General features: G+C 41.1%; 1 protein-coding gene and 1 long non-coding RNA gene across 3 annotated transcripts in view; one reads left to right on the top strand and one right to left on the bottom strand.

Annotated features, from left to right (window-relative positions):
• Positions 1 to 800: 800 nt before the first annotated feature.
• Positions 801 to 3858, bottom strand: nfkbiab (nuclear factor of kappa light polypeptide gene enhancer in B-cells inhibitor, alpha b). The gene is made up of 6 exons (XM_083551124.1): positions 3439 to 3858; positions 2464 to 2569; positions 2163 to 2370; positions 1953 to 2041; positions 1551 to 1832; positions 801 to 1394 (listed from the first exon to the last, which is right to left on the bottom strand). Exons 1-6 carry the CDS (start codon positions 3675 to 3677, stop codon positions 1362 to 1364), a joined length of 957 nt encoding a protein of 318 aa, XP_083407250.1. The 5' UTR covers positions 3678 to 3858; the 3' UTR covers positions 801 to 1361.
• A 511-nt stretch (positions 3859 to 4369) lies between these two features.
• The window catches only part of LOC310731488, a 31144-nt gene continuing 19342 nt past the window's right edge, over positions 4370 to 16171 (top strand). The window contains exons 1-3 of one of the 2 annotated variants that reach the window (XR_014535221.1): positions 4370 to 4558; positions 4835 to 4983; positions 7293 to 7946. This is a non-coding gene — a long non-coding RNA (uncharacterized lncRNA). Of the gene's footprint in view, positions 4559 to 4834; positions 4984 to 7292; positions 7947 to 16171 lie in introns of those variants that run through there. The other variant, XR_014535220.1, reaches the window with a different exon arrangement.

Genomic DNA, 16171 nt, shown 5'->3' with positions numbered 1-16171 from the left:
AATGCCAGGTGTTGTGCTAACTAGCTAAACATAACTAAGATAATCAGCTTGCTAGCTTGGAGTTTGCTGCTGTTTCTGTATTAAATAAAGCCATCGTTTCATAATTATATCACTTTTTTTAGCAGTATATATTATTTTTAGTAGAATTCCTATTCTTCCTGTACACATTTTATTGTTTTATGATGTAATTGTCTGTATTACTGCTATTTTACTTCAGACTGGAGCTGGATTTTAATCCTATAAACAATAAAAACCCAAGATGTTTGTAGAAATGTCATTGTGCATTTCTGGCGAGGTTTTTGGCACTCCAGCGTTTTGTTAGCGTGTGTTTTGGTCTTTGCTCTGGAAAGCGAATGTGGCTAAAGATTAATGGCCTCCAGTTTAGCATGCGGCTGTAAACGAGTGCAGGACCAGTGTAGGTCGTGTTTATGCTTTTAATGTCCTTTAAAAGTCGTCACCGTGGGAAAACATGGCGACGCTGATCTGAAAGTCGCAGAACAGATTTTCCACTAAGTGTCTTTTATCTGGAATTTCAGGAGTCCGGGTGACTCGGACCGGGGAATTGTTAGTGTTGCCAATCTTCAGTGTCTCATCCCCCACAGGAAATTCCAGCCTTTCTCAGCTGATTGAAGCCCAGGTGCGCGCGCGCGCACACACACACACACACACACACACACACACTTACTTCTCCATTGCCATAAAAACCACAAAGAAAAACTCCAGATTATCTCCGGTTACAGCGCTCCCTCCTCCTTCCTCCACCACTCGCTCCAAGAAAAGAGAAAAGAGGAACAACACACTGCGCAATTACGGGGTTTTAATTTAGCAGACCATTTCGGAATTTCCAACAGAATAAAACAGGATACACATCTATACACATGTACACATATAAAAATAAATCTGTCTATACACAATATATTACAGTTGAATACAACAGCACTGCAGGAGAGGAGCTTCAGTCCAGACACCAGGAAATGTCCACCATCACACTAACACGATATTCAATACACAGTCCACCGTGTCCTTGTTTTTGACGTCCATACTTTCTATGCAGTCAGGGACACATGCCGTTCACGATAAGATCATAAAACGTGTTTAAATTGTTAGATTTTGATGATACTGAAGGCCATTTTCGGTGCAGACCTACAACAGTGCATCTCTTCTGTTTTTCCAGTCCATTTGCTACTCGGATCTTTTCTTCCTGCACAGTTCCTCACGTGTCCCCAGTCTTTCAGCTGCGTGACTAGTTTAGGTTCACGCTTTTCTCAGTTTTTTCCTCTTGGAGTTTTAAATCCTGCCTCTCCTATTTGCAGGACCGGAGGTTCTTATCATCTCGACTTTGCCACAGTAAAGAAACTTGTTTACTCCTGCCCCATCACTTTAATGTCATCGTACTGCAGAAAGGAGAAGAAAATAGAGTTAGGAGCAGTACAAGGGCAATGTCTGGACTCATAAATGTCCCACACTGATATTAGAGCCAAGTAACATTACACAGTCTTAACACAAACACACTATTGGGCGATATAGAAATTTGTAAAACACACACACACCTCTTCATCAGAGTGCAGCTCGTAGCTGTCATATTCGTATACGTATTCATCGTCACTGTCCTCGCTCTCGCTCTCAGGCAGATCCCTCAGGCTCTGATCCGTGACGTCGTGCAGCGCCTTCTGGATGTCGGCGTTCTGGCGTCCGTGCGTGAGATGATATGCAGAGTAACCACCGTACGTCAAGCTGTTCACGTCTGCACCTTTACTAATCAGAAGCTTCACCAGCTCGAGGTTTTGCAGGTCCACAGCTAAGTGAAGAGCCGTCCTTCCATTACACTGCTCCTGAGAACGCAGCAGCCGCTGACATTATTCTTCTGCTTACTTGGACTTTGTATATTATTTTTTTTATATATTTACAATATTTCTAATTATTTTTATTATTATTTTTATTATTATTATTACCTGTTCATTAATATCTGCACCAAAACAGATGAGGCTTTCCACCATCGAGAGAAATCCGTGTAAAGCCACCACGTGTAAGCATTTCTGACCTGCAGGGAAAAAAACAAACACAATCTTTTACTCGGTGATCAACGTGCATTGATTTATTAAATCATAACGGATTAAAGTGCGATTGAGAGCAGATGCTTGAGGATGAAGGACGAAACTCACCGTTGTAGTTTGGTGTCTGCAGAATGGAAGGCAGGTATGCCGAGCAGTTTTGGGTGAGCAGCCCGAAACACGTGAGCGATCCTTTCCCGCAGGCGATGTGCAGTGCTGTGTTGCCGTTGTTATCCACTAACGTGGGGTTGCAGCCGGCCTTGAGCAGACGCTCCACCACCAGTGGCTGCTCTGTGATCACGGCCAAGTGCAGCGCCGTCTGTGGAACAACCCGGATTAGATCTTAACTCATTTCCTTCCACTAAAGCTCAAAACAAATCCCCATCAACCGAGCATGCGTTTGGATCCGCACCTGTCTCTGGTAGTTCTGTTGGTTGAGGAATGGGTGCTTGATGGACATCTCGATCATTTTCAGCGCCATGTCTTGGGCTTCATGAATGACAGCCAGATGTAAATATCTATGAAAAGAAAATAGGGAAAAGTTCATTATGGTAAAAATGGAACGGAAGGTTATACACTCGCTACGCTGCACACGGCTCACTCGGGGAAAAACAAGCAGTCACTTTTTTTTTCTGCAGAAGGCAGTGGTGTTTTTCCTAGAAGGGCTTTACTGGCAGACAGCCCGGGACTTTCCAAACACACACACACACACACACACACACACACAGAGGCAAAGTGCAAACACTGTATTATGAACAATCCTTCCTGCAGGGCTTATGTGTGCATGAAACAAACCAAAACACATTGCATGCATTTCTTTCTTATTATATCATATTATATTATATTATATATGCATCTGATATGAATCGCATCTTGTTTATTTGCTACAATTGACACACAAGGATTTTAAAAAGATTAAACCAAAAAGCCTCTGCACTTAATTAATACCTGCTGTCGGAACAGCTACACTTCTATTACACTTTGCACAGATTTCTTTCGTTTAATTTAATACTAAAACATTTCTAATTAATTTACAAACACACACAAGTTGTGTGTTCGTTTTGTTGTTTATGATCATGAAAAAAGCTGTACTGTGTTTGTTTGCCTGCAAAGGTTTTGGGTGTCATTTTTTTTTTTTTAAAGGAAACGTTCGCCTTCAAAATCTACAGGGTTTTAATTAGTGTTTGTTGTTTAATTGAACCCTGCTCCCCGAGCGCGTGCTGCGCGAGCTTTAATTCCACGCCCGAGCTCGAGCTTTAATACAAGGCGTTTATTCCGTCGGACGGGATCATCACCGTGACCCATAAACGGATCGGATAAATAAAATAATAATAATAATAAAATAATAATAATAATAATGCACCAAAAAATAAAGGTCACCACGCACGTGTCTCCGTCTTCCGTGATCTCGGTCCTCCAGCGCTCCTCTTCCACACTCAGCCTCGCGAACTCGTCGCTCACGGGCTCCTCGCGCGCGCTCTCGCAGTAATCCTCGGCCTCGTCCTCGCGCAGGGAGTCCAGCCCGCTGTCTAGACGCTCGTCGACCGCCGTCCCGGCCTTGTGCGCGCGCCCGTCCGAACTGTAATCCATCGCGCTCGTGCCGACAATATTCCGATAAAGAGACATAGATAGAGAGAGAGAAAGAGAGGTGTGTGTGTGAGAGAAGTGCGATCTGATCTGAGCTGTTTCGCTCGGGTGGAGGAGTTGTTTAACCTTCCGCGTGCGTAGAGGAGGCGCTCCGGGTCCGTGTGGGGGATTTCCAGCTCAGCCCTGCAGAGAACTTTATTCATGGCCTCGTTTCATTCCTGTTATAAACACATCCTCCCCTCGCGCACTTCCCCTTTGTTAAGTAACCAAAAAAAAAAAACTAAGACATTAGTTCAAAATTGCACATCACATCCAGGATCAATTCTGTAATCACAGCCTGAGAAAAATGGAGCTCGGTTTACCCAGGATGCATCGCTGCTACCTGAGATCCAGAACCCCTGGCTCGTTTTACTTTGCTGGTCCGAGCTCATGTTCCAATTTCCACTGGTTCTCACGACTTGCTGACTTCACAAACGTCCGATATATTTGAGAAAAATGGAGCTCGGGTGCACTGGACACTGAAGTCCCTCACATCTAAACATTCACATTATTATTATTATCATTATTATTATTATTATTATTATTATTATTATTATTAGGCTGTTGGAGGAAACCGGGTTCCAGACAGGTGAGCTCCAGGTGAGATCCAGGTGTCTGGAGCTCATGTATGTAAGAGAGCAGATTGAACCTTCATCTGAATGTGTAACTTTTACAACCTGCTCCCAGTGTCCTAATCCTTATTCCCTGATTCTTATGATGTCCAACTCTATTCTTAATGTCAACGTGCCTTATGGGTTCACTAGTGTGCAACTTTTGTTCATGTACCTGCAGCAGTGCATTGTGGGATTTATTTCAAATTGCATTTGAAGTTGTTTTTAAATCTAAACCGATGTAACAGTTCAAAACTCTTTCTGTTTCAGGTTTCATACATCGAAAGCTCAGGATCAAACACTTTATTCTGCAAAATAGTTAAGAATCTTGCTAATAAATACGCACTCTAGCCAGTCGAATCTGTACATAGAATGTACACAGAAAATACACACATCATGTGTATTGTTACATATTTTGTGTTATTTAGCATCATTGATTAATTATTTGATTATTTGGGACATCATTCAAACGAAGAGTTTAGCTTTAGTTTGTAGCTATTTAGTAAGAGGATCGGCTGAGGGGTCAAGTTTCCTGTCCTGAATAAGGGCGAAAACACAGTGCTGTGACCAGGACAAAGAAAAGCACTTCCTGGTGTGATGGGAAACTCAGAGAAGATTTCGCTGAGAGAGTTATTGTAACAGCATTCTGGGATTTCTGGAAAAAGTTTTGTCTCTTCATCATGACAGACTGCACAGTGAGTGTTATTAATACTGCACTTCGAGAACAAACATTCCCCAAAATCCACTGACGCTTGGGAAATAATGTCTTACATGCTCAGACTTGTGTCACAGCACAGTCATTATGCAAAACCTTCTAAGAAAAAGGAAGACGTGTGTATGTGTGTGTGTATGTGTGTGTGTGCATGTGCAGCACAGTGCAATGTAATGCAACAAAAAAAAAAAGCTTGACCATGGCAAAAAAAAAGAAACGAAAAAATCAAACAAAACAATGCAGTACTGTTAGAATAAAAACACACAATGGCTGAAGGAGAAGGACACATTAGTGAAGTGTGGATTTTCCCCAGAGAAACGTCTGTTTAACAAACTGCACTTATCCTGCAGTGTGGGAAACTCCGCTCTGTGTGTGTGTGTATGTGTATGTGTGTGTGTGTGTGTGTGTGTGTGTGTGTGTGTGTGTGTGTGTTAAAGCATGTGTTAAGAGTGGATTGTTTCTAAGGAAACACCAGGGAGCCGTTTGCACAAGTCCAGCTGTGTGTGTGTGTGTGTGTGTGTGTGTGTGTGTGTGTGTGTGTGTGTGTGTGTGTGTCTGTACAGTGTGGCAAATCTTCTAAAAAATACACACACACACACACACATACACACACACACACCTATCCAGCAGCTATATTAAAGTTACACCATCTGAGAGATTCACACTGGAAAGTTGATCTGCAGAAAAGACACAAAGTGCTGTTACAAAACAGATTCAGCGCTTCCCCAAACACAACAGCACACACGACACGTGTGAAAATACGTCTCACGCAGAGGAACGCCACAACACTGATGTTGCAGTGCTGCAGGCAGGAAAAGACAGTGAGCACCGTGTCAGATGAACAGTTTGTCCTTCCAAAAGTAATACACAATATATTCAAGAGCGGATTTCAGGGACTAATTTATCTTTTAAACGTCTTCATGAAAGGTGCAGCGTACCCACGTGTCCAGCTACTAAACCTTCTCTCTGTGTTGAGGAAAGTTCCTGGTATTCAGAGTCGGGTTCTGCACCTGCTTACTGCTCATTCTGCAGCATACAGACAAATGAACGTCACTTTTCAAGAGATGTAGTGGCTATTAAAAGAGCATTATTACTATCATAATGATATTTTTTCATATACACTGCTATTGAATTCAAAACATTTACCTATTTTTTCATATGCATATGTTTGGTGGGTAAATCTCACAAATAATTAGGCTACGTTAATAACTAGAGGTCGACTGATAGTGGATTTTACCGTTACTGATAGCTGGGTTGAATCGTACTCGCTGATATCTGATTAATCAACCGATAGTTTTTTAATGGATACTGGATAAAAAAAGAAAACACTATGTAAAATGGTACTGAACTTTAGTACTGAATCATGAAAATTTTCTAAAGACAATAAATATGAATATATTAATTACTAAATATATTACAATTCATTATAAATAATAAACATAATATAGTGCCCTCCGTGCATCATGCAGTTACATGTAAAAACAAACAGAACGTGATGTGAGTGATTCGCCTCTAGAGGCCACTCTCATGGGGGACCAGAAGCCGGAAAAACTATCTGTATTGATTTTTTGCAGATAGTTCTACCAAAAAACTATCGGTGCCTCAACCTCTATTAATAACTAAATTAAATTTTTTTAAACAAAACTTTATCAAATACAGATATGATGTGAGTAAAAGATATATTTAAAGTGATATTTTCAAAATACGTCTCTGGGACTGTTCAGAGGGCCGTTCTGAATGTGGGGGTGTAGGGGCCATAAAGTCTTCATAGAGTGAAGTGTAGAGAAAGTGTGAGATACCTGTCATGTAAAACTCAGAGAAGCAGATGCGAGTGTAAATGTATAAACCATAAAACAAGGAACTAGAACACAGAGTAACAAAGGAACTTAAGTTTGAAGCTGAGAACTGCGAACAATAACAACCGAAGACAAGCGTGAGACAGTTAGCTCAGGTCTAGTGTACATTATTAAAGATGTTTTGTTGGATACACACCGATTTCTGTTTGATTCCACATGGTTTAATTAGTTTTTAGTGTAGGAATAACGCTAAGCACCCAGAACTCGTTTCCAGCAGCATGTGGAAAACGGCCACGACTTGAATTTGGAGCAGAAGCGACAGAACCCCATTATGGTTCTGATGGATCTGCTTAGTTGTGAGCTCCTTATCGACTCTCTGTTGCATGAAATCATTATAAACAGATTAAACAGATCTACAAAGTTTCGTAAACAGTGTGCAGGTGTTCACTTGTTGCACTTTAACTGCTAATCACAGAACTGGAATTCACTCTTTCAGGAGGAGGAAACATGGAAAAAAAAACATCTTTTCAAAACAAACAAAAAAAATACCACATGAATGAAATGTGAAAAACTTTTTTGCAAAAAATCTTGAAGAAGTTTGGACTTCAGCAGCGTGCATGCCTGAGAAGAAGTGCATGACCCTCGGCTCTGTCCTGATTTTACATAACAAGAACTGAAAGTACAGTTTGATGAGGAAGTCGTGTCTGTGTTTATCTGATGTGGGGTGTTTTGTGTAAAATGTCCCGGCTGGGTGTTACAGGACGTCCTGGATTTGCACATGAAATTCTGGAAGTACAACGACAGAAAGTCTGGGCTCCGGTCCATCCGCGTGCTCAAGGCTTTGTGCTGGGGAAACTGTGGAATGACCAGTTTCTCAATTCTCTTCCTCTTTCTGTCAGGACTGCACATATACACACACACACACACACACACACATTCATTAGGGCGCTAAACACTGTAGTCAAGGTTGCACATTTCTGGCTAGCATTACACACTTTTCACCGATCTTCTGAATGCTGCTTCACTTCGATTCCAGCTAAAACTGCAGGTTCACTCCAGTGAATTTTCTGTACATCAAGTGTTCATGCAACAATGCTAGTTAACCAAACTGTGCACTTGCTAGCATTCGCTAATCTTTTTTTGTTTGTATTTGGACCAATAAATATTTAAAGTGACATTTTCAAAGTGACATTTTGACCTCTATGGCGTAGGGGCCATAGAGGTCGCAGGCCGTAGTTTTGGGATCCCTGCGTTACGTGAAGTGTAGAGAAAGTGTGAGATACCTGTCATGTAAAACTCAGAAAAGCAGATGCGAGTGTAAATGCATAAAACGTGAATTGTTCCTTGTCTGCAGTGGTCAGAGTCTATCAAAAGTGCTCCAGGGAAGGACCAGTGGTGAACTGGCGACAGGGTTGTGGGGGTCGAGGCTCATTGGTGCACAAGGGGAGTGAAGGCTGGTCTGTGTGGTCCGATCCAATAGACGAGACCCTGTAGCTCAAACTGCTGCAGAAGTTCACGCTGTTAATGATCAACAGGTCACAACTATTTTGCCAGTTTTTTCCTGACACAATATTAGGCAGGTGCTCATAATGTTATGCCTGATCGATGTATTTAGCAGTACACATATAGGATATGCACAATACAAACAGTGGCTAAGGCTTTGGGTTACTGATAAGAAGGTCGGGGGTTCCTGAGCAAAGCCCTTCTCCCTTTCTGTTCCAGGATGCTGTATCCTGTCTGTCCGTTTTATTCACGTTTTGTGCTTCCTAACAGACTGGGAAATGTGAAGAAAGAATTTCACTGTGCTGTAATGTGTATATGACAAGTAAATGCCTTTCTTTCAAACACTACAGACTGATGCTAATGTTAGCTAGCTGGTGATGTTTGGGTTTAGATTGTGACACTCATACGTTCTAACACTTTCTGGTCATTCCTAATTACACTCTCTGAGGTTTTTATTAGCATTAGCAAATGTATCAGAAGTAAAAAGGAAACGCACCTGCAAATCTCTTGCTTGCAGTCTTAATTTTTTCCTCTGTAAGTCACTCTGAATAAGGGCATTAGTGAGGTCTTTGAGAACTCCAAGAGCGTCACCCCACTCGCTTTCGTTTAATAAGAGTTTAATAACAGAAAAAATGCATGTATAGACCTCCGTGACTACTATAAGAGCATTACATATCAATACATGAGGTCAAGGTTGTACAATTCTTGGTGCAAATGTAAGCATCTATTATAAAGGTAGGACAGTTGCAGCCTGACAATATGCACAGACAGATCACACAAATGACTCCTGGTAGAATAACAGAATGAGTGATTTGGTATAATAACAGAGGGGCATCTGGTGATAAATGTTGTAAATGTAAATGTTTTGCTGATGCAGGACTTTAAATGCATGTAAAACATAATTGGAGAAGTTTTCTCTTGAGGTTAAAATGAAGAATTGTCATTCTTAGTCATTGTCTGTTTTATATTAGACTGACAGATGTGCCCAGATGTTTAGATATTCACGGCTGAGTCAGAGTGAATGTGCAGTACAGGTGAGCAATATGAGAATCTAGGATGGACTTTCCCGAAGGCTAACTGCCTCGCCCCAGTGTGACTCAGGGATATGTGACTAATTCCAATGCAGTCTAATTCTCTTCAGTACAGTGACAGTGAAATGTTCCTGATCTGAAACTTTACAGTACAGAACTAATTTTATTTTACATTCTGTAACTGGCAACAGAAATACTATAATTATTTTTCCTAAAATTATATAATCATATAAACTTTATTAGAACTGGATGTTTAATACCTCGTTTGGTTGCTCATCATTTTAAAGATTTATGTCAAGTTGAAAAATATGCCCTTATTTTCTATTCATAAAAATGTAGTAAATTTGACAGAAAAATACATGCTTTCCTTTTTATTTGTATAATTTATTTTTTTTTTTTTTACATTTGTTGTGTCTGAGTGCCTTTTTCTGTCGTTCTTTTTCCCTCAGGTCTTGTTTCTGTACTTTGCAAGCGGAAAATCGTTTGATTGATTTAAAAACAAAAAAACAAAAGATCAATCAGAGAAACTAAGATGTGGAATTTGGCATTTCGTTCAGGATCGGCTTTTAGCATTGTTCACAGAAACATCACTCAGAACAGAAAAGCACCATATCTAGAATTGAAAACACTGGGGAAAATCTGCAGCATTGTGTTTGGAGTGTCAGGTGAGTCGCTGCGTGTCGGGGTTGTCTTACTGCCTGGGTTTTAGTATTCAGGTGTTTCAGGTGTTTCAGGTGTTTCAGGTGTCTCCAGAAGGGGAATCCACCAGCATTTTAAATCATTGAGTCTACAGTCAAAGTGTGTGTGGAATGCAGATCCTATATAATGAGTCTATAGAGTAGAGGCGATGCATAAACACACAAAGACACAAACAGACTTTGGCTTCTTTACTATGACACGAAATGAAATCTGAAGGTGTGGGTGCAGTGCAAACAAAACTCACTGATTGGTCAAACCCTCTGACCCCAGAATCATCTTAAGTCAAGTCAAGAAGCTTTTATTGTCATTTTAACCTCATTAAGATGACGCAGTACACAGTGAAATGAGACAACGTTTCTTCAGAACCCTGATGCTACATCTCATAATGTTCAGGAGGTCAGATAGAAATCAGCCTCAGCTTCATGTCTGGTGTCCTCACACCATAGTCCCTGCATGTGTTTATTACGACCTCTAGGTGGAGCAGTTGAGTTCACTTCCACAAAAACAGCAAACATTTGTTAACAGCAAATTTTCTCATGTGGTGTTCAAAAGAATGTAAACTTTTACCTGCGTCTTTTCATCTCAGACGATTATTTAATAATCAAATTTCAGCCCAAAGAACAACAGATGCGTAAACTTCCTCACTCTGTTCTCTCAGAATGGATAGAATAGCTTTTATTTGTCACATAAACATTACAGCACAGTGAAATTCTTTCTTCGGATATCGCAGTTTGCTTGGAAGTTTGGGGTCAGAGCGCAGGGTCAACCATGGCTACACACACAGTCACAGGGAGCACCGACCTTCATAAGTCAGCGAGCCAAAATAGTCCTGTGTACATCAAGAGCTGTGCAACTGTTGCTATTCTGACCACGTGCATTACCACGTCTGCTATTCTGACCACTGACTGAGCTCCTTCTCACACGTGTGCCTCTGGAAACTACATGATCTCGCTTCCCACTTGCCAGATTTTGCTCTTGCGGACTTCGCCCTTTTACTAAAGATGAAGATGAGCTCAAAGGTCACCATTTTGGCACAGTTGCAGACATCCGGCGTGAATCGCAGAAGATGTTCAACACGCTTTGAAAAGAAGACTTCCAGGACACGTTCCAGAAGAACACTGGGAGCACTGTATTACTGTGCAAGGGAACTATTTTGAAGGTGATCATGTGTGAACATAGATAAATAAAGTACTGCCTTGTAAACTAGTTTCAAAACATTTTAAAACTACCTGGTATATTATAATGTCTTATCTAGGTCTAGCTCCTCTACACAAAGTGTGGAATAAAGGTGCTTTGGTGTGGCAACAACATTAAAACACACTGGCTGTGTTCTGTGCTCATGTGCATGCAGTGCATTCTGGGTAATACCACATAATGCCGCAATCTCTGCACCTGCTTGAACTTTTGAGTCCAGGGATGTCTTGAAGTTGTCACTATCCCTCTTCTCCTTGCAGTGCATTATGGGTAACACACACTGTCCATCAACTGCTGAGCAATGACCGAACATAATAAACAGCAGGAAGGTGTTATGGGTTCTGAATTCAGATGTTTGGAAGAGAAAGTAGTTATATGTTAGTAGTTATTTGTTGTGTGTGTGTGTATGTGTGTGTGTGTTACTCAGATTGTGTGTTTACTGTCTTCAGGAGAAGAGAGAGAAGTTATCACTTACAGCAAGTATAAGTTGTAAAACCGGTGAATATCCGTCATCATCACACTGACCTCATTCTCTCTGTAGCAGGTGAGGAACCTGCACTTCATCACACACTGATCTCCAACACTACTACCCCCTCTGCTGGAGAACTGGTTCTAACACATGTGTGTGATGATGTGTGTGATGGTGTGTGATGGTCTTTGATGGTCTGTGATTGTGTGTGATGGTGTGTGATGGTGTGTGATGGTCTGTGATGGTGTGTGATGGTGTATGATGGTCTGTGATGATCTGTGATGGTGTGTGATGGTCTGTGATTGTGTGTGATGGTCTGTGATGGTCTGTGATGGTCTGTGATGGTGTGTGATGGTTTGTGATGGTCTGTGATGGTGAGTGATGGTGTGTGATGGTCTGTGATTGTGTGTGATGGTCTGTGATGGTTTGTGATGGTCTGATGGTGTGTGATGGTGTGTGATGGTCTGTGATTGTGTGTGATGGTCTGTGATGGTTTGTGATGGTCTGTGATGGTGTGTGATGGTCTGTGATGGTGTGTGATGGTCTGTGATGGCTCAGTTCTCACACACCGTGCTAAGATTTATGTCTCAGGCCATGTTCCAAACCACAAAGCACAGCCGTGTACACAATAGGACCCTGAATGGGGTGTTAAAGGGTCAAGTGCTTTTGTCATCCCTCCTCCTGAACACATATCATATCATATCTCATATCAGCCTGAATGCTGGTGTGAACCGAACAGTTTTACCCTCAGACCCCTTCAGCAAGTGGCTTTAATGATCAAACTGAGGCGTGTGGGTTTTTTCAGTGATGCGTCAGTTTATAGTTTTGGCCTCAAACTTTAAGGGTAAAAAATGTCTGCCAGTTAATAGATTTTAGGTTTATTATAATTTTCAATTCTGTTTATAAATAATTTCTATTTCATAAACACTTTATACAGTATTTTTTGCACATTCACATAACGTTTTAAATCCACAACAACGTGTTCAAGACATTTACTTACACAAACAGCTCAGAAAATGATGGACAGGAGGAGTGCAGAGTCTCATCTGTGGGTCCTGCTGATGATCCTGAGATAAGCATCTCTCACCCATGAGAAAAGAGGAAAACGTTGTTCCCATCAGTGGCCACACAGAGTGGAGTTAAAGATGTGTGACAGGGAGACGTCTCGTCAGTCCCCAGTGTCCTCCTGGTAATCTGTCAAAAACACTGATTACATCTCTGAGCAGAGACACGCCCATGAAACATCACACCAAACCAGAACCTGGTGCAGAGGAGGACCTGCTCAGTCCTGCATCTGTGACTCTAAAGCACAGTTAGTTTATTATCTGATCAATAAACAGACACAAATTACTCATTAATTAACATCAACAGCCATAATAATAATAATAATAACAATTATAATACATTTGTATACATTGTACAGTTTTCTTTGTTCAGTGTCCTAAACACACAACGCCCCTTTAGAGCTAATAAGACATGACACCATCCATAACCTCACTGCAGTAGATTCCAATTTAGAGACAACACACTGAACCCAAACCCAATCCCAACCCCACCTCTCTGTGCTCCATCTCTAGTCCATCCATAATCAATGGAAATCAGGAAGGAAAACAGCTATAACTTTCAACTAAGGGATTGATCAACGATTTGTATTTTACTCGGATTGTTTAATTCTCTGAATGAAGAAAAGAAAGCTCAGTATGAACATTGAGAAGGATATACAATATAATGGCATTTAAACATTTAAAGGATGTTATTCTCACTTTTGACCAGCGGGTGGTGCTGATTGGCTGCAGATCCTCAAAAGATAGACATTTGAATCAATGCTGAGAATATCAGATGTTCTTAAAGTGCGATTACTTTAGGGAATAAAGAACTCAAGGGAACTACAGCAAAAACAGAACATTTAATTTAGTAAAAAAACAGTACATGACTGAATGATAAAAAAGTTGTTGCAGTTTTTGACCACAAGGGGGTGCTGAAGATAAAACAAATGATACTAAATGATAAAAGAGTGTAAAGCGAAAAGTGTGAATTTATCAGCCGGAAATTTCTAACACGAATGTGGATTATCTGTAAAAAAAAACCCTGACCTATTCTGTGTTCTACAGTGTGTGTGTATGTCGTACAGTGTGTGTCTATGTTGTAGTGTGTGTGTGTGTGTGTGTGTGTGTGTGTGTGTGTGTGTGTGTGTGTGTGTGTGTGTGTTTTAGTGTGTGTGTGTGTGTGTGTGTGTGTGTGTGTGTGTGTGTGTGTGTGTTAGTGTGTGTGTATATGTTGTACAGAGTGTGTTTATGTTATAGTGTGTGTATGTTGTAGTGTGTGTGTGTGTGTGTGTGTGTGTGTGTGTTGTACAGAGTGTGTTTATGTTGTAGTGTGTGTATGTTGTAGTGTGTGTGTGTGTGTGTGTTGTACAGAGTGTGTTTGTCGTACAGTGTGTGTCTATGTTGTAGTGTGTGTGTATGTTGTACAGAGTGTGTTTATGTTGTGGTGTGTGTATGTTGCGGTGTGTGTATGTTGTAGTGTGTGTGTGTGTGTGTGTGTGTGTGTGTGTGTGTGTGTGTGTGTGTGTGTATGTTGTACAGAGTGTGTTTATGTTATAGTGTGTGTATGTAGTGTGTGTGTGTGTGTGTGTGTGTGTGTGTGTGTGTGTGTTGTACAGAGTGTGTTTATGTTGTAGTGTGTGTATGTTGTAGTGTGTGTGTGTGTGTGTGTGTGTTGTACAGAGTGTGTTTGTCGTACAGTGTGTGTCTATGTTGTAGTGTGTGTGTATGTTGTACAGAGTGTGTTTATGTTGTGGTGTGTGTATGTTGTGGTGTGTGTATGTTGTGGTGTGTGTATGTTGTAGTGTGTGTGTGTGTGTGTGTGTGTGTGTGTGTGTGTGTGTATGTTGTACAGAGTGTGTTTGTCGTACGGTGTGTGTATATGTTGTAGTGTGTGTGTATGTTGTACAGAGTGTGTTTATGTTGTGGTGTGTGAATGTTGTGGTGTGTGTATGTTGTAGTGTGTGTGTGTGTGTGTGTGTGTGTGTGTGTGTATGTGTGTGTATGTTGTACAGAGTGTGTTTATGTTGTAGTGTGTGTCTGTTGTACAGAGTATGTGTATGTTGTAGTGTGTGTGTGTGTGTGTGTGTGTGTGTGCGCGTGTGTGTGTGTGTGTGTGTGTATGTTGTACAGAGTGTGTTTATGTTGTAGTGTGTGTGTGTATGTTGTACAGAGTGTGTGTATGTTGTAGTGTGTGTGTGTGTATGTTGTACAGAGTGTGTTTATGTTGTGGTGTGTGTATGTTGTAGTGTGTGTATGTTGTACAGAGTGTGGGTATGTTGTAGTGTGTGTATGTTGTACAGAGTGTGTTTATGTTATAGTGTGTGTATGTAGTGTGTGTGTGTGTGTGTGTGTGTGTGTGTGTGTGTTGTACAGAGTGTGTTTATGTTGTAGTGTATGTTGTAGTGTGTGTGTGTGTGTGTGTTGTACAGAGTGTGTTTGTCGTACAGTGTGTGTCTATGTTGTAGTGTGTGTGTATGTTGTACAGAGTGTGTTTATGTTGTGGTGTGTGTATGTTGTGGTGTGTGTATGTTGTGGTGTGTGTATGTTGTAGTGTGTGTGTGTGTGTGTGTGTGTGTGTGTATGTGTGTGTATGTTGTACAGAGTGTGTTTATGTTGTAGTGTGTGTGTGTGTGTGTGTGTGTGTGTGTGTTGTACAGAGTGTGTTTGTCGTACGGTGTGTGTATATGTTGTAGTGTGTGTGTATGTTGTACAGAGTGTGTTTATGTTGTGGTGTGTGTATGTTGTGGTGTGTGTATGTTGTAGTGTGTGTGTGTGTGTGTATGTGTGTGTATGTTGTACAGAGTGTGTTTATGTTGTAGTGTGTGTCTGTTGTACAGAGTGTGTGTATGTTGTAGTGTGTGTGTGTGTGTGTGTGTGTGTGTGTGTGTATGTTGTACAGAGTGTGTTTATGTTGTAGTGTGTGTGTATGTTGTACAGAGTGTGTGTATGTTGTAGTGTGTGTGTGTATGTTGTACAGAGTGTGTTTATGTTGTGGTGTGTGTATGTTGTACAGAGTGTGGGTATGTTGTAGTGTGTGTATGTTGTACAGAGTGTGTTTATGCTGTAGTGTGTGTGTGTGTTGTACAGAGTGTGTGTATGTTGTAGTGTGTGAGTGTGTGTGTGTGTGTATGTTGTACAGAGTGTGTGTATGTTGTAGTGTGTGTATGTCGTACAGTGTGTGTCTATGTTTATGTTGTAGTGCGTGTGTGTGTGTGTGTATGTGTGTGTGTTGTACAGAGTGTGTGTATGTTGTAGTGTGTGTATGTTGTACAGAGTGTGTTTATGTTGTGGTGTGTGTATGTTGTAGTGTGTGTATGTTGTACAGAGTGTGGGTATGTTGTAGTGTGTTTATGTTGTACAGAGTGTGTTTATGCTGTAGTGTGTGTGTGTGTGTTGTACAGAGTGTGTGTATGTTGTAGTGTATGTGTGTGAG

The sequence above is a fragment of the Silurus aristotelis genome (assembly GCF_946808225.1).
Source record: "Silurus aristotelis genome assembly, chromosome: 9".
In the NCBI taxonomy this organism is placed as follows: domain Eukaryota; kingdom Metazoa; phylum Chordata; class Actinopteri; order Siluriformes; family Siluridae; genus Silurus; species Silurus aristotelis.
Note: the sequence above shows the minus strand (reverse complement) of the source record. Positions and strands in the feature narration are given on the sequence as shown.